The sequence below is a fragment of the Mizuhopecten yessoensis genome, unplaced genomic scaffold, assembly GCF_002113885.1.
Source record: "Mizuhopecten yessoensis strain PY_sf001 unplaced genomic scaffold, ASM211388v2 scaffold2691, whole genome shotgun sequence".
In the NCBI taxonomy this organism is placed as follows: domain Eukaryota; kingdom Metazoa; phylum Mollusca; class Bivalvia; order Pectinida; family Pectinidae; genus Mizuhopecten; species Mizuhopecten yessoensis.
Genome location: NW_018404672.1, coordinates 177,460 through 201,367, shown reverse-complemented (window position 1 = coordinate 201,367; position 23,908 = coordinate 177,460). Strand labels below are relative to the sequence as shown.

At 37.5% G+C, this 23,908-nt stretch overlaps 1 protein-coding gene and 1 long non-coding RNA gene across 3 annotated transcripts in view; both read right to left on the bottom strand.

The window, feature by feature from the left end:
* Positions 1 to 23,908, bottom strand: part of LOC110446410 — a 54,375-nt gene that overhangs the window by 4,018 nt on the left and 26,449 nt on the right. For both annotated transcript variants that reach the window (XM_021491546.1, XM_021491548.1), the window contains exons 7-21: positions 22,746 to 22,858; positions 21,086 to 21,316; positions 19,746 to 19,903; positions 17,033 to 17,192; positions 15,363 to 15,564; positions 14,536 to 14,712; positions 14,115 to 14,335; positions 12,275 to 12,464; positions 10,410 to 10,528; positions 8,635 to 8,807; positions 7,638 to 7,913; positions 4,799 to 5,150; positions 2,562 to 2,736; positions 1,958 to 2,082; positions 624 to 796 (exon numbers count right to left, since the gene is read on the bottom strand). In XM_021491546.1, coding sequence (XP_021347221.1) covers positions 624 to 796; positions 1,958 to 2,082; positions 2,562 to 2,736; positions 4,799 to 5,150; positions 7,638 to 7,913; positions 8,635 to 8,807; positions 10,410 to 10,528; positions 12,275 to 12,464; positions 14,115 to 14,335; positions 14,536 to 14,712; positions 15,363 to 15,564; positions 17,033 to 17,192; positions 19,746 to 19,903; positions 21,086 to 21,316; positions 22,746 to 22,858 — 2,845 coding nt within the window. The remainder of the gene's footprint in view (positions 1 to 623; positions 797 to 1,957; positions 2,083 to 2,561; positions 2,737 to 4,798; positions 5,151 to 7,637; positions 7,914 to 8,634; positions 8,808 to 10,409; positions 10,529 to 12,274; positions 12,465 to 14,114; positions 14,336 to 14,535; positions 14,713 to 15,362; positions 15,565 to 17,032; positions 17,193 to 19,745; positions 19,904 to 21,085; positions 21,317 to 22,745; positions 22,859 to 23,908) is intronic.
* LOC110446411 lies at positions 6,928 to 7,631 on the bottom strand. The gene is made up of 2 exons (XR_002462462.1): positions 7,521 to 7,631; positions 6,928 to 7,434 (listed from the first exon to the last, which is right to left on the bottom strand). It is a non-coding gene; the product is annotated as an uncharacterized LOC110446411 (long non-coding RNA).

The window sequence follows — 23,908 nt, the reverse complement described above, 5'->3', positions numbered from 1 at the left end:
CCATTTGACACTTTTTGGCCCCACCCCTCAGGCCCCTGGGGGCTTGGGACTAAACCGGCCACTCTTTTTGTTGTCCTTTGTCCATGGAAGGTCCTTGCAAAATTTCATTGAAGTTGGTTCAGGGGTTTTGGAAAAGAAGATTTTTGAAATTTTAGTCAATTTGACCCTTTTTGGCCCTGCCCCTCAGGCCCCTGGGGGCTTGGGGCTAAACCGGCCACTATTTTTGTTGCCCTTTGTCCATGGAAGGTCCCCGCAAAATTTCATTGAAAATGGTTCAGGGGTTTTGGAAAAGAAGTCGAAAATGTAAATTGTTTACGGACGCACGTGACAGACGACGGGCGACGACGGACAAAAGGTGATCGCAATAGGTCACTTGAGACTTTGTCTCAGGTGACCTAAAAAGTTGACGGATGACGGACGCTTCGGTATTACATCAGCTCATTGTGGTCCTTCGAACCAGGTGAGCTAAAAACTGTAGCAAAAGTCTCTGCAGCACAACATGATATACATAGCAATTAAAAGGGGCAAAATTAACATTGGGCAGTAGTGGATTTTATTGGCGATGGGCAAAAGCTTCCCAGCCAGCCAGGGACAGGAACATTGAACAAATAAATTGTACACACCACCAGCATGGCATCCTCTTTTTGTTGCCACGGCAATAGTAATCCTTGCCTTTACTCAAGACTTTAGAGAGTCCAAAGTCCGAGATTTTTGCCATCATGTTGTCCATGAGGAGGATATTCCTTGCGGCCAAGTCACAATGGATTATATCCATTTGGACAAGATACTTCATTCCCTGTAAAATATAAGCCGAACTGTAAGTCACATGTACTTACATATCCTCTGTTCATCAATATTTCTGAAGTCTCTCCCTGCTGAAAAACACACTAGAAAATGTCTATAAGTCATGAAAGCCCCCTGCTGCCATGTAAAATTATTTTCGGCGTTGTTTCAGTTTATAATAATTTCCTATAAATAGTTGCAACCACTTTGATCTTGACACACTGAAATATATAAACATTCAAGGTATCATCATACTTCCATGATGACTCGTTTTATGAATTTCTATATATAGCAACAGTGATGCATGAGCTTGGCCTTGACTTTGAACCCTGCAACACAAAGATGTGTGAGGTATAATTAACATACTTGACCTTTGCATAAATTTTGATCAACATTCATCAGGAAATAAAGTTGGTAGACTGATGACACTGAATTGATTGATGATTTTCTATAAATAGCAATGGTGACCTTGGCCTTGACCTTGGCCTTGACCTTGGAATCCTGAAACATTAACCTATCTTAGGTATTCTCATACTTGAAATCTGAATAACTTTGAGAGAAATCTGAGGACACTAAATAAGTTGATGATTTTCTATAAATAGCAATGGTGACCTTGGCCTTGACCTTGGAAACCTGAAACATTAACCCATCTGAGATATCCTCATACTTGAAATCTGTATAACTTTTGAGAGAAATCTGAGGACACTAAATAAGTTGATGATTTTCTGTATACAGTAAGTGGACAGTGACCTTTGAACCCTCAATCACAGATGGATCAGAGGTATTCTCATACTTTTGCCATTTGTATAAAATTTGATGAAAATCTGTCAAAGAATGAAGTTGCTTGATTGTTTACATTGATTCGTGACAGGACGGGATAGGTAAGGGCATATACAACACTCTAGCTATGCCACCCCCCTTTTTACGGCGAAAACATTATAAATCGGAACCACACCCTTGATCAACATACATGATTTAAAGCCTATCAATTTTCAATGAACCTGAACGACAAGCTCGAACAGGCTGGGTATTATCACAAAAGTATGACTAGATACACACACTGTTGAGTAGATCTACATTTACATAACTTCACATGAATACCAATAAATTGCTATTAAGAAGTAACTTCTGCAAATGTTTCGACACCAACAATACTGCATATGTTCAAACTTACCGAGGCAATATCGTTCATGATTCCGAGGTTCTGTCGAAGGGAGAGAGTTTCCTTGCCAGCACTGCACAGCGATAGATAGGCTGACAAGGATCCCTTCGGAACAAACTCCATCACGAGGAAGTGGGCTGAACAAATAATAGTTTAATATGAATGCCACAGATTAATTAGTATTTGATTCTAATTAAAAATTAATCAATCATAACAGACTCTATGATTTTTGATGGATGAATAAAATCTCCCACTCTTGTTTGACGAACTGATCTTTTAAAAACACATTCTACCAATTTTCGATAATTTGATAAACAAATTGAAATTTTCTTGTATGATTGATGAACAGAATCTATCATTAATGACTTATTTCCACCAACTTTTGTATCATGGCACTTTTTTGCATAATAATTTTTATATCACTTACCTTTTAAGGAAGGTTGGTTTTGTTCCCCTTCCTCAATAGTCACATAACTTACATGGCATAATTCCTACATTTAATAAACCGTTTTATTTGAAATAATTTGAAAATAAAATTGTTGAGCCACACATCATAAAAAACATTTTTTTAAAAATTAATTATTATTTCATTTATTAAACAAGTGCGTAAATTTACCATCTCTGATGAATCCAACAAATGTGACAATATTTGGATGTGACGCTCTTCCAAAAACATCCACCTCCTCCCAAAACAAGTCATGATTGCGTTTCTGGAAGCAACCTTCCTCTATGACCTTGACCGCGACATCTTTCTGTTTGTATCTTCCCTTGTACACACAGCCAAACTCCCCCTGTTAATCATAAAAGGGTGTTTTCAGAAACGTGAAAATTTGTGAAATTTCTACAGCTTATTAAGTGTTAGTGTTAAAATTGAAGTTGGGGCCTGAGGTAATTCAAATTAAACAGGTATAGATAGTTCTCTCACAGAGAAAGACCATTATTATTTAGGGAGGACGGTTTGATTTAGTAGGGTTTAACTGAGGTAATCTGATGCACCCAGTTTAACTCTTTCACCCCTATGTAACTTTAGTAGACTCTACCATGCATTGATCTTGATGAGTCCATTTTGGTCTACAGTGGTGAAAGGGTTAAGAATGGGACATGTAGAAGCATTTCTCTCATTTCCGTGTGTGTAAGATAGACCTGTCCAGGGTAAGATAGAGCTGTCCAGGGTAAGGAAGGGATGTAAGAAACTTCTACCTTACACCCCATTTCATGTGACGTGATAAAATCTAAGCCTTTTACAATCTATTTTTACTGTACATGTTAGAAAGATAAGATTAATATTTCTGAGCAAACTATGTTTGCATATATGAGGTATGCTTAATCTCACTGACAGATTCATTTTCTTCAAAAAAAGAGGCCCAGACGGCCTGTATTGCTCACCTGTTTCTTTTCTTATATGAAACTGACATATAGGTAATTTTGGACCAAATTTGGTAACTAAAACGTAAGACATTTTAACATCCCTTAATAATAATAATAATAATATACAGCATTTATATAGCGCCTTATATAATTTGTAAAATTACTCTAAGGCGCTTTACAACATATGGATAATAGTAATGGTTATAATTGTGAAAACAAACAACAAAGGCTTGCAATCACTTTCATGCATTTAACAAGCAATGTGCACATAATTAAACAAATAAAAGGGTGGTATTTACATTACGTCTTTGCAAAGATTATAAAATGCAGACGTGAAGAGGTGAGTTTTTATGTCCCTCTTGAACTTGGACAGGGTATTCGACTCCTAATATCAGATGGTAAGCTATTTCACAACGTAGCCGAAACCCTCCCAAAGCATCTGTTTCTGTAGGTCACAGTACGAGATTTTGGGACACACAACAAGATTCTGACCCCGACCGCAGTGATCTTGACGGCTGATACAGGGTAACAAGTTCCTGTAGGTACTGAGGAGCTGTTCCATTCAGTGCCTTGTATGTGTATACCAGTATTTTGTACTGCGACCTTAAACGGTTCTTAAGATATTGTTTGAAATTTGAACTTTCAATTTTAAAGCTTTTAACCCTCGTTGACCTTTGACTCCGGCTAGCACTTAAAGTTGACCTTTGGCCTCATTACTGTTATGAGGAAAATGATTCGCACAGCTGGTCTACATAACATACCCAAGTATCATGACTCTAGACCATAGGGTTCTAAGATATTGTTCTTCGGGCCAAGTGAGCTAAAAAGCTCCGGGGAAAATTGTTATTTTCAAAATGGTAGCCAATCCAAACATATTTTCATGGTTTCTGAGATTATTCTGATAGTTGGAATGAAAGAAAAATACTCGTTTCACCACTGTGGATTGTAATGGACTTATCCAAATTAATCCATGGTAGAGTTTATCGAAGTTACATAGGGGTGAAAGGGTTAAGTCAGTACAGTTAAGTCATTCATCTCAAACCAAAACATACGGTTTTATTGATCAATCTAAATTTTATGTAAGAAAAATATCCCACAATTGTGTCTTGTGAGCGGAAAATTTGAATGTTTCCACCACATGTTTAGTTGTCAATGTCATGGAAACTTGTCACGTTCTAAGGTCAGGTCATGAGATAAAAACTCAAATTTACAGCGGCATTGATGATGAGTTAATGTCAGTGAAGACTGAAAATATTTAAGACTTACTTCTAAAATCAAATAAATATCTTGATCAGTTCATACTAACTTGGTGTTTAGCTGCGGGAACCATAACTTCTAGAACCGATTTTTTTTTTTTTTTTTTTTTAATATCGGACCAATAACATAAAAATTTCAGATTAAAATATCAATAATTTCAAATTAAATTTAAATTGATCAGACCTAGAATCTAGGGTTTTGCAGCTTACCTGGTATCATATTACCCACCTGTCCAAGTACAACATCTTTCATCACCTGCAGCTCCGACTGGGAAATCAGAAAATGTAGATCATCTTTGGGTTTTCTAGGTAGTTCTCTGTTAAATGGTTGACTAATTGGACTGACCGGAGAGGATGTACCAAGGGGGGTAACTCTGTCACTCGGAGAATGTCTAGCAGGCTCAGGGAAAGTAGGTCTGATGACATCAGGGGAGGTAGGAGTGCTTTTTTTTGGTTCAGGGGAGGTAATCCCAATGTTAGGAGGTGAAACTGTACGTCCTCTTGTGACAGGCTCCAGTAAACTGGGATTGGCTTGTGTCTCCTCAACTCCAGTCTGTGATCTCAATGCCTCTAATAGTTCACTGAAAATATAGATACAGACAGCAAGTCACAGATGATAGCAATAGTTCAGAGGGAAAATTAAAACTGGAAATTGTAATGGAACAATTTGATGGTCGATTCCTGTTATTCTTCAACTCAAATTTCAGGACTTCATATCACTTGGATCTCTGTTAGAATTTGTTTAATGCCTTCATTAATTTATTTTAATCTTAAGCATTGAAAAAGGGTCAATTGTCTTTTTTATTTTGCAAACACGATATCTTTATCTTGGAAGGCAACAGAACAAATATCAGGAATGCATACTTCTTGATTCTTAACCCTTTCACCCCAGTGGACCGTTAGTAGACTATGCCATGTATTGATATTATGTAGGTGTTCATTATGGTCTACAGTGGTAAAAGGGTGAAACGGAAGTTTAAATTTAACTAAACAAAAATCTAATACATGTACATATCTGCAAAAAATGTTTTGTTTTTATTTCCTACCAAGATCCTGAAGTGAAAAGATCAACAACGCAGATGTTATAGTAGTCAGAGAAAGCCAGGATTTGTTTGATACATAAGTAAATGATATCTCAACACCCGAAATGACGTGAGGCCGCGAAGCCGTCAAAAGTCTCACATTTGAGGAAACCCCAGTGGAGGGAGATATCCCACACTGGACTCCTTAGAGGTTGGCAACCTCGAGTTATTCATATATTTTCACTTATTATACCTCGAATGTGAGTATACATAAAAAATATGATTTTGCAAATATTAGATCTCTTTACGCTAATAAGTTAAAGACCCAATATCTGGACTACATGCCAATTGGTTTGTAAGAAGTAGATGCTGTAAAAATGTTTTCACTTACTCGAGTCTGTGATTATGAGAGAATATGGATCAAGATCATTTATCTTTGCAAACATGATATCTCTTCTTCACCTAAGAATAACCTACAGGACAAGTATTTGAACATACATCTCTCCTGATTCTATAGTTTAAGTGTTTTTATTTATTTTACTCCAGTGACTCTGAATATGGGTCAAGGTCATTTATTTTTACAAACATGATATGCCTTCACCTGAGTAAGCTAAAGAACAAATATCAGGATACAGGTCTCCTGATTCTTAAGAAGTAGTTAAAATGTTTTCATTTATTTTTCTCCAGTGACCTTTAATATGGGTCAATGTGGTTTATTTCTGCAAAGTTAATATCTCATTTATTTAGAAAGATAGGGGTCAAATATCAGGACTCTAGGTCACTTCGTTTTTAAAATGAGATATTTCTAATATATTTGACTCCTTTTATTTGATGTGGGTCAAGGCCATTTATTGCAAACTTCATCATAGGTCTTCATTGCCACAAGACAAATATCATGTGTCTTTCACTCATGGAATGTAAGAAGTTGAAAGAAATTTTTCACAACTCAAGTCCAGACAAACTGACAAACATCTTAAGTAAAGATATCAGTATTAACCTTTTTTAAGTATATGACCTTCACAGCAACTGTTCCATGTTAGCGTAAATCTGAATGAGGTAAAGAACTTTGTGTGTACAGAATACAATATTAAATGAACGCTTGACGTACCGCAACCCCAGTTTAGACTAAACCCAACTCCGCACATATCACAAAACGGCAAATTACAAATGTATTTTTAGCCGAGGTGTAACGACTGTGAGACATAAACAGGTAACCATGAACTGATGTGTGCTTTAACCAGCTAAGCAGCAGACCGGTAACACCAAAGTCTCTAGTTGTGTATATTTCTGTTGTCTGTACACGACAAAGGGGACCAGGAAGTACCTATTGTTGTAATCTGTACACGACAACGGGGACCAGGAAGTACCTATTGTTGTCATCTGTACACGACAACGGGGACCAGGAAGTACCTATTGTTGTCATCTGTACACGACATCGGGGACCAGGAAGTACCTATTGTTGTCATCTGTACACGACATCAGGGACCAGGAAGTACCTATTGTTGTCATCTGTACACGACAACGGGGAACAGGAAGTACCTATTGTTGTCATCTGTACACGACATCAGGGACCAGGAAGCACCTATTGTTGTCATCTGTACACGACAACGGGGACCAGGAATTACCTATTGTTGTCATCTTTACACGACAACAGGGACCAGGAAGTACCTATTGTTGTCGTCTGTACACGACAACGGGGACCAGGCAGGAAGTACCTATTTTTGTCATCTGTACATGACAACGGGGACCAGGAAGTACCTATTTTGTCATCTGTACAAGGCATCGGTGACCAGGAAGTACCTATTGTTGTCATCTGTACACGACAACGGGGACCAGGAAGTACCTATTGTTGTCGTCTGTACACGACAACGGGGATTAGGAAGTACCTACTGTTGTCGTCTCTACACGACAACGGGGACCAGGAAGTACCTATTGTTGTCATCTGTACACGACAACAGGGACCAGAAAGAAGAATTAAATCAAATAAGAAACGTATAATTTTATATCTGAATAATTTGAATTCTGAAATGTAAATCTGCTGCTGACCTGCATTCTTCTTGAATTGCCTGAAATGATGGCCGCTCATGTGGGATATATTTCCAACACCACTTCATCAGGTCCCATACTCTATCCGGACATCTCTGTCCTCCATCAGGTCGCTCGAGTCGCTCCCCATCATGAAGACGCTGGACGATGTTTTTGAAATCCTCTCCATACTTTGGTCGCCTGCCATGTGTATATGCCTCCCACAACACAACACCATAACTCCACACATCTCCGAGAGTTGTAAATTTTAGCGTACTCAGACCCTCGGGGGAACACCTGAAATGACAAAGAGCTAGGGCTCAGATATAAAAAACCAACGGAGCTACAACCAGCAGAGCAAGTACTAAATACTAAATATTCTTTTTACCGACGCCAACAAATTTGAAGAAAGAAGGATGGGCTTACTACCAGTCTATGCACAGAAAGTAAGGAAAAGTAGGGCCTGGGTTTATTACCAGGCATGAGTTTATCACTGGTAAAATATGTATTCTGTTCATGGTATTTTATTCAAGGTAGAATGTGATTGTAGCTAAGCTCATGATGTATCAATTTTCTGCCTGTTTTATGTGTTATTGAGCAGTACTGTATATGATTAGGAGGCACGGTAGTCTAGTGGTAGGACACCATGATCGTGACCGAAGGGTTGCGGGTTCGAGTCACATCACAGCACTGTGTTGTATCTCTAAACAAGATACTTCACTCCAACCGTTCCAGTCTACTCAGCTGTAAATGAGTACGTGGTTGGGCAGTGTTAGAATTGTAGAATGCCAGCTGTGAGCGCCAAAATGGCAGCACCTCCTCTATGGGAGTTGAGAAAGATATTGGCTGGTTGCAAAGGCCCTATAACCACGGATAATAATTTGTGAACCGCTTTGAGATGACCTACGAACCTCCATATCCTACTCTGTAGCAGCCCTCAACCCATATTAACACTCAGGCCTCCAGCCCCTTGGGCTGATATGATAACCTCTAAGAATGTTGTCTCCTGTTTCCTCACCATGATGCTGGCAGCTCCTTTTCCTTCGATCTACGGTAGTAGTCCTTCCCATCAGACAAGTGTCTTGCAAGGCCGAAGTCGGAGATCTTTGCATGAAGGTCTTTTGTCATCAGAATATTTCTCCCAGCTAGATCGGAGTGAATGATCGCTTTGTCAGACATATATTTCATTCCCTATGAAAACAAGAAAAAATAAACCCATTTTGATAAAGTTAGACAGCTTTTTATGCAAATGAAAATGAATCACTAAGTTTGTTCATTTGTTCTCACAACAGCCTGGGTCATATTGAGGACAGTGAGTCACTAAGACCTATATATATATATATATTTTTATGGAACTTATTTTTCTCAAATTCTATTATTCATCTGAAAGATTTATATGTAATCCAGTGTCTTTTCTGGAATCAAATTTATCAGATATATGTAGCCAATTTGTAAAAGTGTAGTAAAAGGTAAAATTAAATAGCCATTCAGGAAAAAGTTTGAATACATCATATTTAGAGAAATAATCAAATTTTTCCCTAATTAATTTTTTTTTCTTTCATTTTCCCTTATATAAGGTGTAAATAATCAAATTTTTCCCGAATTATTTTTTTTTTCTTTCATTTTCCCTTATATAAGGTGTAAAAGGGTAATTTATGACCTCACCAGGAGATTAAGAATTAGTTGTTTTACTCGTAATCTTGAACAAGAGGCCAAGGGCCCCATCATTCTCTGGGCTAATGACTGAAGTGCCTGAAACTGCAGAATCCTGTTGTCAGGTCCCAGAAACAAGAGACCTTGCTTCAATTTGATCCTGTTATACGATTCAACAATGAATATTTTTTTTAAAACTTGAAATGAGTCTGTTTATATATGCATGTTTTCCCATCAGATCTTATTACAGCGACTCATCATGCAAATACATGTTTTTATACACACCTCTTTGGACTTGCGTATACACGCACAGTGTAGCTGATGCTACCAGCTATGTTACACACGCTGTGAATTGGCGTGAGTGCTATTTTCAGCATGTCAAAATTCACATTTTAGTTAATTGCAAGAGTACTAATTAACTTTGAGTACATTTTCAAAAAAACAGAACAACAATTGTATTAAACTTGCTATCGGGCATCACAAGATTCTCCCACAAATGCATATATAGTTATATCACTGATGCAATTACAAGCAAAACTCCGAAAGAATTTTAGATCCATTGCTATAGTATCTGGGCTATAAATAGCCCAGAGAACTAATAAAGGAAGTAGGCAAATATGAAATTTCAAATTCATCCGACAACTAGTATAGGATATATATATGGCATAACAAACAGAGGTATGAATTCAGCATTTTTCATAGTGAATGCGTGAATATCGTCTATTGTGTGCTATTAACATCGAAAATTGGCCATTTTGAGACAAGTTAATTAGACCCTCTTCAAGTTTTGAAAGCCTCCGCATGCACCTTCAAAATAAGAATTTGACATACTTGAACATTGTCATACCAGTGTTCATTCGTAGAAAAGTTGTTTTTTTTGTCAAATGTGAAGGCTTTCATTTTTGCATGCTTACTGTCCAAAAACACCATATTTTGGCTATCTCTGCATAGCAATGTCATTTTGTTGCTATGGTAGCCTGGCATCTACACATGCCCAGTGAAACATCTATACCAGAAAAGATAGCCCCAATCAACCAAAATGATGAACATTTTACTTTTATTGGGCCGAAAATTACCCATAATGCCCTTGGTTCCTTTCTTGTACATTGGAATGATTTCAATTAAAAAACAGTGAGTTACCTTGGCAATGTCCAGCATGATGGCCATTAGTTTGTCTGCGGTCATGTAGTTATTAGATTTCCTCCGTTCTCTTAGAAACACGCTCATAGCACCGTTGTCAACATACTCCATAATGATCACTTCAAACGACAGAGATGTCAGAATTTAAAACGAGATTTCAGCATCAATACGACGATAAAACAAGAAGCCCAATGGGCCTGTGTCGCCTGGTATCAATCTCATACTTGTAACCTTAAAAGTGATCTAAAATAAAGCTACAAGCAAAATATCAGTATTTATTACTATAAGTCATTAAAAGAACCTGTTAAAAGATTTTATATCTATTTGACCAAATGTGACCTTGAAAGTCGAACATAGTCATTAAAATGAACAGACTGTATAGCCCTTCATCTCAGCATGCAACTTGTTAAATATCACCACCCTAGACCTTCTGTTTATTGAGATTGGGTCATTTAAAGGTTTATACATATTTGACCAAATGTGACCTTGAAAGTGGGTCAAGGCCATTAAAATAACAAAGTTTGATAGCCCTTCATCAAAGCATGCTACTAGCCAAATGTCAACATTCTAGGCCTCAGGGTTATTCAGAAGGGGTCGTTTAAAGATTTTAAACAAATTTGACCCCTGTGACCTTGAAACAAATATACAAGTCAAGTTCATTTACTTTAACAAACTTTGTAGCCATTTATCCCAGCATGCTACTCAGGCCAGATATCAACATTCTAGGCCTTTTAGTCATTCAGAAGACGTTGTTTGAAGATTTTAAACATATTTATTCCCTGGGACCTTGAATAAATGTCAAGGTCATTTATTTGAACAAACATGGTAGCCCTTCATCCCGTCATGATAAGGGCCAAATACCATTGTCTTGCACGTTTTGGTTATTCAGAAGAAGTTGTTTAAAAGTTTCAAACATATTTGACCCCTGTGAACTTAAATATAAGTCAAGGTCATTCATTTTAACAAACTTGGTATTCCTTCATCCTAGTATGCTACTAGCCAGATATCAACATTGCCTAATGATTATTCAGAAGAAGTTGTTTGAAGATTTTAAACTTATTTCACCCCTATGACCTTGAATAATTTCAAGTTCATTAATTTGAATAAACTTGGAAGCCTTTCATCTAAGCATGATACTGGTTCAAATATCAACATTCTTGGGCATTTTGGTTATTTAGAAGAATTTTTTAAAGTTTTTAAGCTATTTGACCCCTGTGACCTTGAATATGGGTGGCCGTCATTTATTTTAAGAAAATTGGTAGCACAATAATAATTATCCCAGCATGCTATTGACCAAATATCACCACCCTGGACATTTTGGTTATTCAGAAGAAATTGTTTATAGTTTTAACCATATTAGATCGCTGTGACCTTGAATATGGGTGAAGGTCATTTATCTGAACAAACTTGGTAGCCCTTCATCCCATGTCAAGACTATCGTTACGCTTCTGAAGTTGTTATCGTTACCAAATAGTAAAAATGTTAACGACACTGTTAGCGTATCAATAGTTTTGAACAACCGGGCCCTGTAGTTAAAGTCACTAGCTCCAGACAGTGTATTTTCTTCCTTTATGGCAGCCTATTCCTACATGAATCCGGAAAATCTTGAAATATTTTTTATTGGAATTGAGAAGATATTCCTCCTGCTTTCTTCTTTCAGAGAAAATGAAGCACTTTTTGATTTTCTAGACTAGTTTTTGAAGGTCAATTAATAAAAAAAACACACGGGAATATACTTGAAAAGATGTGAGTTTTTGTGACATTATTAGAAATTTTTCATCTTGACTTAAACTAGATTACATCATTTTGTAAGTTTTAAAGCTTTATGAAATGGTTCCCAAATAAGTAATGAAGTGCATAGTTACTATTGTCACAGATGCCGTGGAATCGAACGATGTTGAAATGTTTGAGCTTTTCCATCATCACCGATTCATGCGTGAATTCCCGACTTTGGAGGACTGAAGTGTAATCATTGCCCTTTAAACACTTGGCCGCTATCAGAATCCGTTCATTAAGGCTCTTCAGGTAGCCTTTCATCACCTTCCCGTAGTGTCCCTATCATAATGAATAATGGAATATTGAAAACTGAATGAATGAATATCAGATAATTCAATATCAAATAATTGAATACTTCTTTTATTAAAAATAGAATTATTTAATATAATAATTCAAGGTTCTTAGGTTATAGGGCCTTTGCAATCAGCCATTGTCTTTCTCAACTCCTTGGGTAGCCTACAGCCAGTGATGATCTTTCCATTCATGCACAGAAATTGACTGTAGTACCTCTAAATCTCGAGAAGAAGATTTTTGAAATATTTGTAAATTTTCCCTTTGAGACAACATTAGGATAAAATCTTGAATCCCTCTATTTTCCCTATTGGGCCCCACTCCTCTGCCTAAAGCAAAGCTCAGGTGACCTTAACAAGAGGTCCATTGGACCTGTATCGCTCACCTGGTTTTATATATAAGTCATTACAACTGAATGCATTAGTACATCTTTATATGAAATTTCCTCAAAACCAGACAAGATCTATGTTCTAACGCAACTGGGACCACAATATCAGACTTTCAACTAATCAGGGGCCTCCATTGAGTTGCCATGTTAACAGATTTTGAAATAAGTAATATGTCATATTACAGGGTGTAATTATAGACAATATTTTAATTTTCACTCAACTATAAGCTTTTATAAACCTAGAAACCAATTTTAATAATTTATGAAAACTACACCAAAGAATATGATAATCTAGCTGTACCATTTCGTAGGACCGCAGGGGTCAAATCAACCTCATTCAATTAAGAAATGTTTGTTCTTGACCAAATTTTGCACAATCCACTCAGGCAATTAATGGGTATTAGCGTCTTAAAGCAAAATATTAGATAATTTTCCTCTTTGGGGCCCGGTCTTCCTAGCCCCAGGGATCGAACAAGACTCATTTTTTTAGGAAATGATTGCTCTCCCCCAATGAAATTTCAGAGCAAATTTGGTTAAACTCGTCTCTGGGGTTTAGGAGGAGATGCGTTTTAAAGCAAAATTTTAGCTAAATTCCCCTTCAGGACCCCGCCCCCCTGCATGGCCTCAGGGGTCGAACCAACCTCATTTATTTAAGAAATGATTGCCATCCCCTAGTGATGCTTCAGACTGAATTTGGTTGGAATTCTCACTGGCGTTTAGGAGGAGATGCATTTTAAAGCAAATTTGGCTAAGTTCCCCTTCAGGGCCCTGCACCCCCCCCCTGGCCCCAGGGGTAAAAAAAACAACCTCATTTATTTTAGAAATGATTGCGCTCCCCTAGTGATGCTTCAGACTAAATTTGGTTGAAATCCTCTCTCTGGTTTAGGAGGAGATAGGTTTTAAAGAAAAAGTTGACGATGGACGACAGACGCTGCGCCACGGCATAAGCTCACTATGGTACTTCAGACCAAGTGAGCTAAAAAGGTAACAAAAATCACTTTATAGGTCATGGCGGCCATATTATACTGAATAATCCCCAGTATACCGTAAATAAGTATTAAATATTTGAGTTACGATATTATAATGATATATGTTGAATTGTGGAGATCAGTTGAATCAGTGAATTATGAATTAGTTGAATCAGTAAATATTTATCTGTTGAATAATTGAAATATACATTTGCAGAAATTGAATCACAGGTTTATAATCTGTTAAATTCTGTGATTATCATGAACAGTTCATTTAAGTACCTCTCCAATAATTTCCCGCGAGATCTCCAATCGGTTGCTTCTAATCCAGGTTGGATGATCTGTTATAGGCTGTGGTAGGGGCCTGGTTGAATGATCTGTTATAGGCTGTGGTAGGGGCCTAGAAGGAGGACGGCCGTGTTGAGACGGCGCTTGTGTGGGAATAGGTGGCCTTGGATTCGTCAGTTCCAAGTCAGGTACGGAAGGCATGGGTCTCTCTATAACTGTAAAGCAAACTCAAATTCATTTTTTTTTAATTTGCAAAAAAAAATGAAATACAATAGCCAAACAAATCCTGTTGGAATCGTTCAAAATTTATTTGTTAAAAACCAAACCATCAATATTTTTCTTGTTGAAAACCGTCATTATTTTTTCTGTTTTAAACCATGAATCTTTTACCTGTTCTGGACTCTAAATACCTTACCTAGGCGTCTTGACTGTTCATCAGGAATGCTGGGTACATGTGGTGTCGGAAAGCTGTGTAGTATATCTGGAACTTCCTCATCACTATCAGCATCAGGTGATATTCCTGAAGTTTCAGCATCGGACCATAATGGATAATCATCGTCCGGAATTTTATCGTAGTCATGGTATTCGTTAGCTGTTGAAATGAATTATAAAAGTAAAATATGTTGCCTACTGGGAAGTTTCTGAAATTTTACCTTTTTATACTGTAAAAGAATTAAGTTTATTTTTTCCCACAACCACTAGGTTCTTAACCCTTTCACCCCTAGGTAACTTGGGTAGACTCTACCATACATTCACCTGGATGAGTCCATTATGGTCTATAGGCCGAGGGGTGAAAGGGTTAATTCCAGCACTTGTTGGATTGCAATTCTCACTAGCCTATTCGGTAGGAAGCTACTAGTACTTTACCAGGGTGATATGCTCCACCTCTAGGAAAGAATTTGTCCGGAGTTTTCAGTGTTTCTTGTGAAAGTATTGCTGCCTTTTTGTCAACATATCCTGGAGCCTGTGTTGGGTAGCATTGTAACAAAGGTAATTATTTTTTCAATGCCTCCCATTAACTCATTCACTCCTGAAGACGCATTTGAATTCTTCCAATTCAAATTTTGGAATAATTCATTATGAAATTTCAGGGGTGAATGAGTTAAGGTTCGAACCCAGGACCTCTGGTTTACTAGTCTTACACTGTACCAAATTAGCGAAAGTGAACTTCTCCCTTGCCAAATTGGTAGGAAGTGGCTTATATTTTACCTGGGTGACAGATGAGCAGAAACAAACACTTACCATAGGAAGCGGTCAAAGTGTTGAGATCACGAACAAGCTCCTTGGCCGTAGGGCGATCGTCAGGGCAGAAAACCCGGCACCTCATGATCAGCTCCAACATAGCCTTCTTACACTTTTTGATGTGGATCGAGTCTGTGTCAAATAACTTCAACCCTTCAGTGGGGGGTAATTTGCTCTTATCTGACCGGCATAAGTTCTTTTGCTAAAATGTAAATATCAATTGAAGCTACAATAAACTTTTTACAAAACAACTTCTGTTCACACGTTTTGACAAAAATCTATTTATAATATTCTTGTAACTGAAGGAAAATAAACGTTACGGACGATGTTGACCCCCCCCCCCCCCAAATCAAAATGTTGTATCAGTTTATGTGAAATCTAGTGAAACACAATTTATTTTAAAATGAAAAAGGCTGAATATTCATAATTTTTATTTAACTTGATGTGATATTTCGTTTTTTTTAAAAAGAAAAATCTGTTTGACGGTTAAAGGCCAAAAATGTTTGTTTGGTTTCTGTTTTATGTCTGAAAAAAATAGGGTCAATATTAAATAAGTACCCAGTAAAAATTATCTTTTTATTTTAACGTGTTCAAACCTGCCAAAGATACCTGTCTATAGCGACCACCTATCTAGGATACCTGTTTATAGTGACCACCTATCTAAGACCACCATTTGAAATTGCCCTAAGCATTTTTACTATAAAATGATAATGTATATATATATCATATTTTTTCAGTCAGCCAAACATTTACAGTAATAATGCATACAGAAAACTTGCCAAAGAAGGTTCGGGTATGACAAAACATAGCTGTCAACCCTCCCTCATCTGGAGGGAGACTCCCTCCCATAGCTGTCAACCCTCCCTCATCTGGAGGGAGCCTCCCTCCCATAGCTGTCAACCCTCCCTCATCTGGAGGGAGACTCCCTCATTTTGAACAAAATTTACCAATCATCCTCGTTACTCCCTCATTCAAGTCCAAACTCACACAAACTCAAAATCTACGTCCTGTGGTCAAATGATCACCTAGTTACTGCAGGGTGTGTGTATTTATCATAAGAGGTGTTTCTGAATCAAATGAATGCTTTTTGTAGTTATTTTGATATATTGAGCACAGCAGTTTCAGTCGCGTTTTATACACTTTCTCCCTCATTAGAAATGTGGAATGAGGGAGATCTCCCTCATTGGAGGTTTCAGAGGTTGACACCTACGTAAACAAGAATTCCACAGGAGTGAATGTGTCTCCTGGTCAGCGCTTTCAGTGAGAAAAGTGTTTTGGCTTGCTATGTCAAGTGTGATATGCCAAAACGCGGAACGTTGAAACTCGACAATAAAAACCTGTAATATATGTTGAACATTATTGCTTCTAGCATTACCGTACAAAATTTGAAAGGAATTGATTAAAAAATAAAAAAGTTCTTGCATTTACTACACAATGCCCTTATTTGGCAATAAAAGGGGCATAACTCCACCAAAAATGAATGTAAACTTCTGAAATTCAGACTCGTCCAAGCTATATTGGTATGCATTATGTGTATCAAGTTTGAGTTCAATCAATCCAATGGAAACCTTGTTTTGTACGACGCAACCGACGCCGAAAAAGTAATACCTATAATTATGTCGCCTCGCATTGCAGGCGACACAAAAATGTCAAAATTCTGACCAACTTACTTCTTCAAATGAGACTGACGATAAAGGTGGTTTATCAATAGGGTTTTCTCCCAGCGCGAACATTTCCCACACCGTCGTGCCAAAAGCGAATATGTCCGATTTCATGTTCGCTCTGTGTTGTTTATCTTTGTCAAGCAGTTCTGGTGCAATCCATGGAAGTCTTTATAGGATATAAATCAGATACATCTATTGCAAAAAAATAAATTTAAAAAACGAAATTTATCGTAGTGTTTCCTCATACATATATCAATAATACCATTTATCATATATGAAAACCGTGTTATGCAGTGTCATAAAGCCATCACATAAATTATGTTTATGTATGTGTGTATAAATATCAATCCGGAAATGACATCACAATCGAATAGGAACAATCAATGTGACGTCTCGTCATTGTGAAGCGGACGCCATTTTCATTGTTTCAGAGGTGGTCAAGTGCAAAATATTTGTTTCAGATCACAATTATACGGTTTACTTTGTATTATATGATAAAAATAATCTGTCATTCGTTTCTCGTCATATTTGATTTACATGTATCAGTATGATACTCGTTTTGAATTTTTAATATATGCTCGCCACAGGCTTGTAAACATGAACAAGAGGCCCAGGGGCCTTAATAGCTCACCTGGTATTTTATTTTTCAATTTAAAACCTGCTGAGTACCATTCAGGTTTATCAAAGGAGTACAAGTAACAAAGTTGCATCTTCCATTTATAAATATTCAATTCCCTTTGCCCAAAGATTCTCTAAAACAAGTTTGGTTAGGTTAAAATCCCTTCAACGGTACAGAAGGAGAAGGATCTTTAATGTTTTCCTCTATTTCCCCTAATGGGCCCCACTAATCTGCCCCAAAGAAGGGGAATCCACACACCTCAGTTTAAACAAAATTGATTCTTTTCTCCCTAAGCATGCTTCAGACTGCATTTGGTTTAAATCCCTTCACTTGTATAGTAGGAGAAAAAAAATCCTCTATTTCCCCTATTGGGCCCCGCTCCTATGCCGCCAGAAGGCCCACACCCTCCGTTTATACAAACTTGAGTCTCCTTTGTCCAAAGATGCTCTAGGACAAATTTGGTCAAAATCCTTCAATTGGTTGAGGAGAAGATTTTTAAAGATTTACCTATTTTCCCCTATTTGGCCCCGTCCCTCTGCCCCCAGGGGGACCATACCCTCCGTTCATACAAAACTGAGAACCCTTTGGCCAATGATGCTCCAGACCAAATTTGGTCAAAATCCCTTCATCGGTACAAAAGGAGAAGGATATTTGATGTTTTCCTCTATTTCCCCTAATGGGCCCCACCCATCTGCCCTTAGAAGGAGGCCCACACACCTCAGTTTATACAAAATTGATTCTTTTGTCCCTAATCATGCTTCAGACTGCATTTGGTTAAAATCCCTTCACTTGTATAGCAGGAGAAAAAAAATCCTCTATTTCCCCTATTGGGCCCCGCCCCTCCGCCCCCAGAGGGGCCACACCCTCCGTTTATACAAAATTGAGTCTCCTTTGTCCAAAGATGCTCTAGGACAAATTTGGTCAAAATCCTTCTATTGGTTGAGAAGAAGAAGATTTTTAAAGATTTACCTATTTTCTCCCTATTTGGCCCCGCCCCTCTGCCCCCAGGGGGGTTATACCCTCCGTTTATACAAAACTGAGAACCCTTTGGCCAATGATGCTCCTGACCAAATATGGTCAAAATCCTCTGAGCCATTCAGGACAAGTAGCATTTTAAAGGAAAAAGTTTCCGGACGCCGGACGCCGGACGCTGCACCATGGGATAAGCTCACTTGGCCCTTTGGGCCAGGTGAGCTAAAAATCCAAAACTTGTATCATAAATCTAATATGAAGGGAAACTTATGACAGATCCTCTATATACGTTTATAACCATACATATAACATTGAATTAGCACAACTGTAAAAGTATGCAATATAAGCAAAATATGTTTCACTTGACATTCAACTTGAAACTATCGAACACTTTATTTATTATATTCCTTAACTCTAAAAATACAACATTTTGTTTAACTATTTTTTTTTCAAAATTGAGTTTACAGTAAATATGTAGTGCACTGTGAAGTCATACCCAAAATACTAGAAATTACACAAAACTTTATTTCGATAGTATTTACTATTGACGTCTATGATATCATTCAATAAAATCCAGTGCTCCATCATTATAAAGTTATTTCTTTTTTACCTTCTAAGCAGATATTTGTATCGTGATACGTATCGTATCTTAAGCATCGTATCACGATATGTACTGTATCGTGAGGTATGTGTATCGTTTCAACGGTAGCCAAATATGGTCTACCAGTACATCACCTGACATTAGAGGCCACGTCTTAGAATAGAGACAGAAAAGTCCAAACTAAAGGGTTTCACATTCCTAAATGTCTGCAGACCCTTCTTCTGGACATTAACAATTTTACCGTTGGTCGAGTTAAATCAAAGTAACCAACCAGCACTTGTTGAAGGACCTGGGTGATATGCTCCACCTCCAGGAAAGAATTCATCCTTAGTTTTCAGTGTTTCTTGTGAAAGTATCGCATAGCCTTTGTCAATATATACTGGGGCCCATGTTGGGTAGCATTGTAACAAAGGTAACTATTATTTTTTCAATGCCTCCCATTAAGGTTCAAACCCAGGACCCCTTGTTTACCAGTCTTGTTGGTCTCCCCTCTAGCATTGGGAAATGTTTTGCCATGCTGTACCTACCTCTTCTTGTTGACCTTTTCGTTGTTAACCATCAATGGAGATTCATACACCTGTATCATGCCAGGATCTCCGATCTTGACGAGGATCTCACTCATGTCGTAACGGTATACCAGAATGTTCTGACAGCAAATATTGCCATGATGGAGTTTTCTTTCCTCCTGAATATTGATAAGTTTATGTGAATAGGTTTATTCTCAAAATAGCACACACAAGTTTCAGCAAGTAGGTTACATTTGAGAATGTCACATTTGCTCACAGAAACATTTGGAAGAACAAATCGAACACTGACAGGTCAGTTAGGGGGGCCCCAGCATGTACCTTACCGTACCCCCCAGGTCTATTTTTAGTAACAGTGATCTTGACATTGACCTTAAGAACTCTTTAAATCCCTATGGCACATCTAATATCACTGTGTATCACCATGTCAAATTTCAAAAGAATCAGTCTTTTGGATTCTGAGATAAGGATAATATCCCAAACCCCTAAACCCTCCCCCCTGTGCCTTATATAATTACCGTACCCCCAAGGTCTTTTTTTAGTAACAGGGATCCTGACATTGACCTTAGAACTTTTTAAATACCTATTGTATGTATAAGTATCACCATGTCAAATTTCAAATAGATTATAAGTCATTTGGATTCTGATATAAGAATAAACNCCCCCACCCCCACCCCCAGGTCATTTTAGAAACAGTGATCTTGACATTGACCTTAGACATTCCTTACCACAAACAATTATACTTGAAAATCTAAATATGACAGTGTTTGCCCAATGTCATTTTTCAAAAAGATTAGTCATTTGCATTCGGAGGTCAGGAACAAATATTCCCATAGTCTATTTTCAGTGAAAGTTACCTTGAGCTCAGAAATGTTTAACATCCCAGTGTATCACCATATCAAATTTTAAAAAGATCAGCCCTTTTTATACTGAGATTATTTTCGTAAAGGGAAGAGTAGAGGGATGGACAGACAAATGGATGAATTGACAGACATGTTTATTAAAGGGTTGGTGGAAGGACAGACAAATGGACAAACAGACAGGCATGTTCACTAAAGGGTTGATATGGACAAACAGACAGACATGTTCACTAAAGGGTTGGTGGAAGGACAGACAAATGGACAAACAGACAGACATGTTCACTAAAGGGTTGTTGGAAGGACAGACATATGGACAAACAGACAGACATGTTTACTAAAGGGTAGATGGAGGGACAGACAAATGGACAAACAGACAGACATGTTTATTAAAGTGTAGATGGAGGGACAGGCATATTTACTAAACATCTCCAACGCAGGTTCCTAGACATACTAATAAGTGGAACTACAGCTTAAGATACTCACCAGCTGAAAGAGTCCTTGTGCAACTTGTGTGGCTGCATAAACAAGATGGCGGAGGTAAATTGGCTGGTCCGTTTGCCGATTGGCGAAGAAGTGAGACAGTGATCCCTCCTTGGCGTAGTCCATGACGATTTTGATGGGCATAGTCATACACACGCCAAGAATACCAGCAAAGAAGGCAGGCTCCTCAACTTCCCGAAATTTCATTTGTTGACGCAGGGCATAGAGGAAAGGCTGAAATGTATGCATTTTATTTCTGTATTCATGAGGCTAAGAATAGCAATAGTATTTTGGCAATGGAAGTGAATTATTTTAGACTAGTTAAGCACACAAAATATATCAAGGTCTGCATTTTAATATTAACAGCACTGAAGATAAACACTCCTAGCTAAACTTAAAGCCATGTTTTGTTCACTTTCAGTGTATCAATCATGTTAATAATGTTGTCTCTGTCAAATTATATTTAGTAATTCATTAGGGTGTTTGGGGAAGTTTTATAATAATATTGTACTGAAATAATTGGCGAAGAAGTGCGACAGTGATCCCTCCTTGGCGTAGTCCATGACGATTTTGATGGGCATAGTCATACACACGCCAAGAATACCAGCAGAGTACTAATTTGTTATTAGAACTGATCATATACCATGATATTTCCGCAGCAGCAATCCAGTCTTAACTAGCTTACAACAAACTCGTCCCTATCCTACACCCCTGAGTATAAAAGAGTATTTTTCTCTCATTCCAACTACCAGAATAAGCTCAGAAACCATGAAAATGTTTTTGCTTTTTAACTTTGGCACTTTGGCCTTACATAACATAACGGGACACCAGGCATCAATCCCTACAATATTATTTATCTATAAAGAAATACTAAATAGAAAGGAATAGAATTTGACCTCATAATTTTGACCTTTAACCTACTGGTACTTTACTAGAAAGGAATGTAGAATTTGACCTCACAATTTTGACCTCTAACCTACTTTACTAGAAAGGAATATAAAATTTGACCTCACAATTTTGACCTTTAACCTACTTTACTAGAAAGGAATATAAAATTTGACCTCACAATTTTGACCTCTAACTTACTTTACTAGAAAGGAATGTAAAATTTGACCTCACAATTTTGACCTCTAACCTAGCTACTTTACTAGAAAGGAATGTAGAATTTGACCTCACAATTTTGACCTTTAACCTACTTTACTAGAAAAGAAGGTAAAATTTGACCTCATTATTTTGACCTCTAAGCTGCATGAATAGACATATACATAGTCTACTGGCGAAAGCTGTTCATTAACACGGAATGGCGAGATGTCTTACTGCTGCGTATTATTTGTATCAAATAATTAATAAGTGACAAAATGAAATTTGAACACAATGAAGAAGACGATGTTTTGATGTTGGATTTACAGTGTTGAAACCAATATCTTACTTCGAGGTATCCAAGTTTTTCGACTTTTCAGGGTTCGAATTATCAGAGTTGTATTTACTAGGATAAGGAAGAGACCTGGCCGGGACCGGATAAATACTTCGAGATATAGGGGGTCTTCGAGTTAAAAGAGTTCGAGATAACGAGGTTTGACTGTGTATATAGCGGCAATCCCTCCAATATTCCTTCATCCTGTTCGTTGGAAATGTTTCCTGTTGAGAAGGAAGGGTACTATACCTCGAGACAGTTATACAACTGTTGGGGAGAGGTTCCCATTCTCAGAAACTTTACTGCCACGGCCTTGTTGTCCTTGTAGGTACCTTCGTGCACCTGTGTAAATTTACCAATGCCTGCAAAGATGAAACAAACAATGGGAGATTAGTAAATTACCTTACTTTACGACGATGCTACACCCACAGCCCAGGTAAGCTGTGACGTCTTCAGCCCGAAGTTCTATATATACCTGTGGTCCTTAATATATATCAGTGGTAATTGCAAAATGAAAATGGGAAACAATTTACCCATAGCTGTCAAACCTCCCTCATTAGGAGGGAGACTCTCTTATTTGACCAAAAATTTCCCAATCTTCCTCCAAACCCCCTCATTCAAGTCCAAACTCGCACAAACTCAAAATCTACATCCTGTAGTCAAATGATCTCCTATAGTTACTGCAGGGTGTGTGAAATGATCATAACATGTGTGTCTGCATTAAATGAATGTATTTTGGAGTTATTTTGATTCATAAAAAGGGAAAGACAAATTGAGCAAAGCAGTTTAATTCAGTTATGCTTCAAGTACACTCTCCCTATCTCCCTCATTGGAGGTTTCAGAGGTTGACACCTATATATATTGTATGTATTTAAAATACAGTTTTTTAAGCTTTAAATCTGGAGTGGTTTAGGAGTTGGACAGACATTGTTCTTTGTTCTGTAATGTTGCCTTTTCAGCACAGTGATGACCGAAGAATCGCTTTTTACACTTACTGTATACACCAAGAAGTTTTCGCCCAGTCAAATTATCCCCTTTTGATAGTAAAATCTACTTTCGCCCGAATTTAATTCTCCCTTTACATATTGAATTACTATAATGTATATTATGTTGTTAAAAAAAATTGTGATCACGTATGATCCTTTACCACCGGAAATGGAAACCCCAGTAGCAGGTAAAGTTCATGTTTTACTGACAAATAAACTTGCATACAAAATTTGAACATTTTCCAAAAATATTCACAATTATAGTTGCCTGCAGTCCTAAATATATACATTCTTGCCTGCCGTCCTAAATATATATATTCTTGCCTGCAGTCCTAAATATATACATTCTTGCCTGCCGTCCTAAATATATACATTCTTGCCTGCAGTCCTAAATATATACATTCTTGCCTGCAGTCCTAAATATAT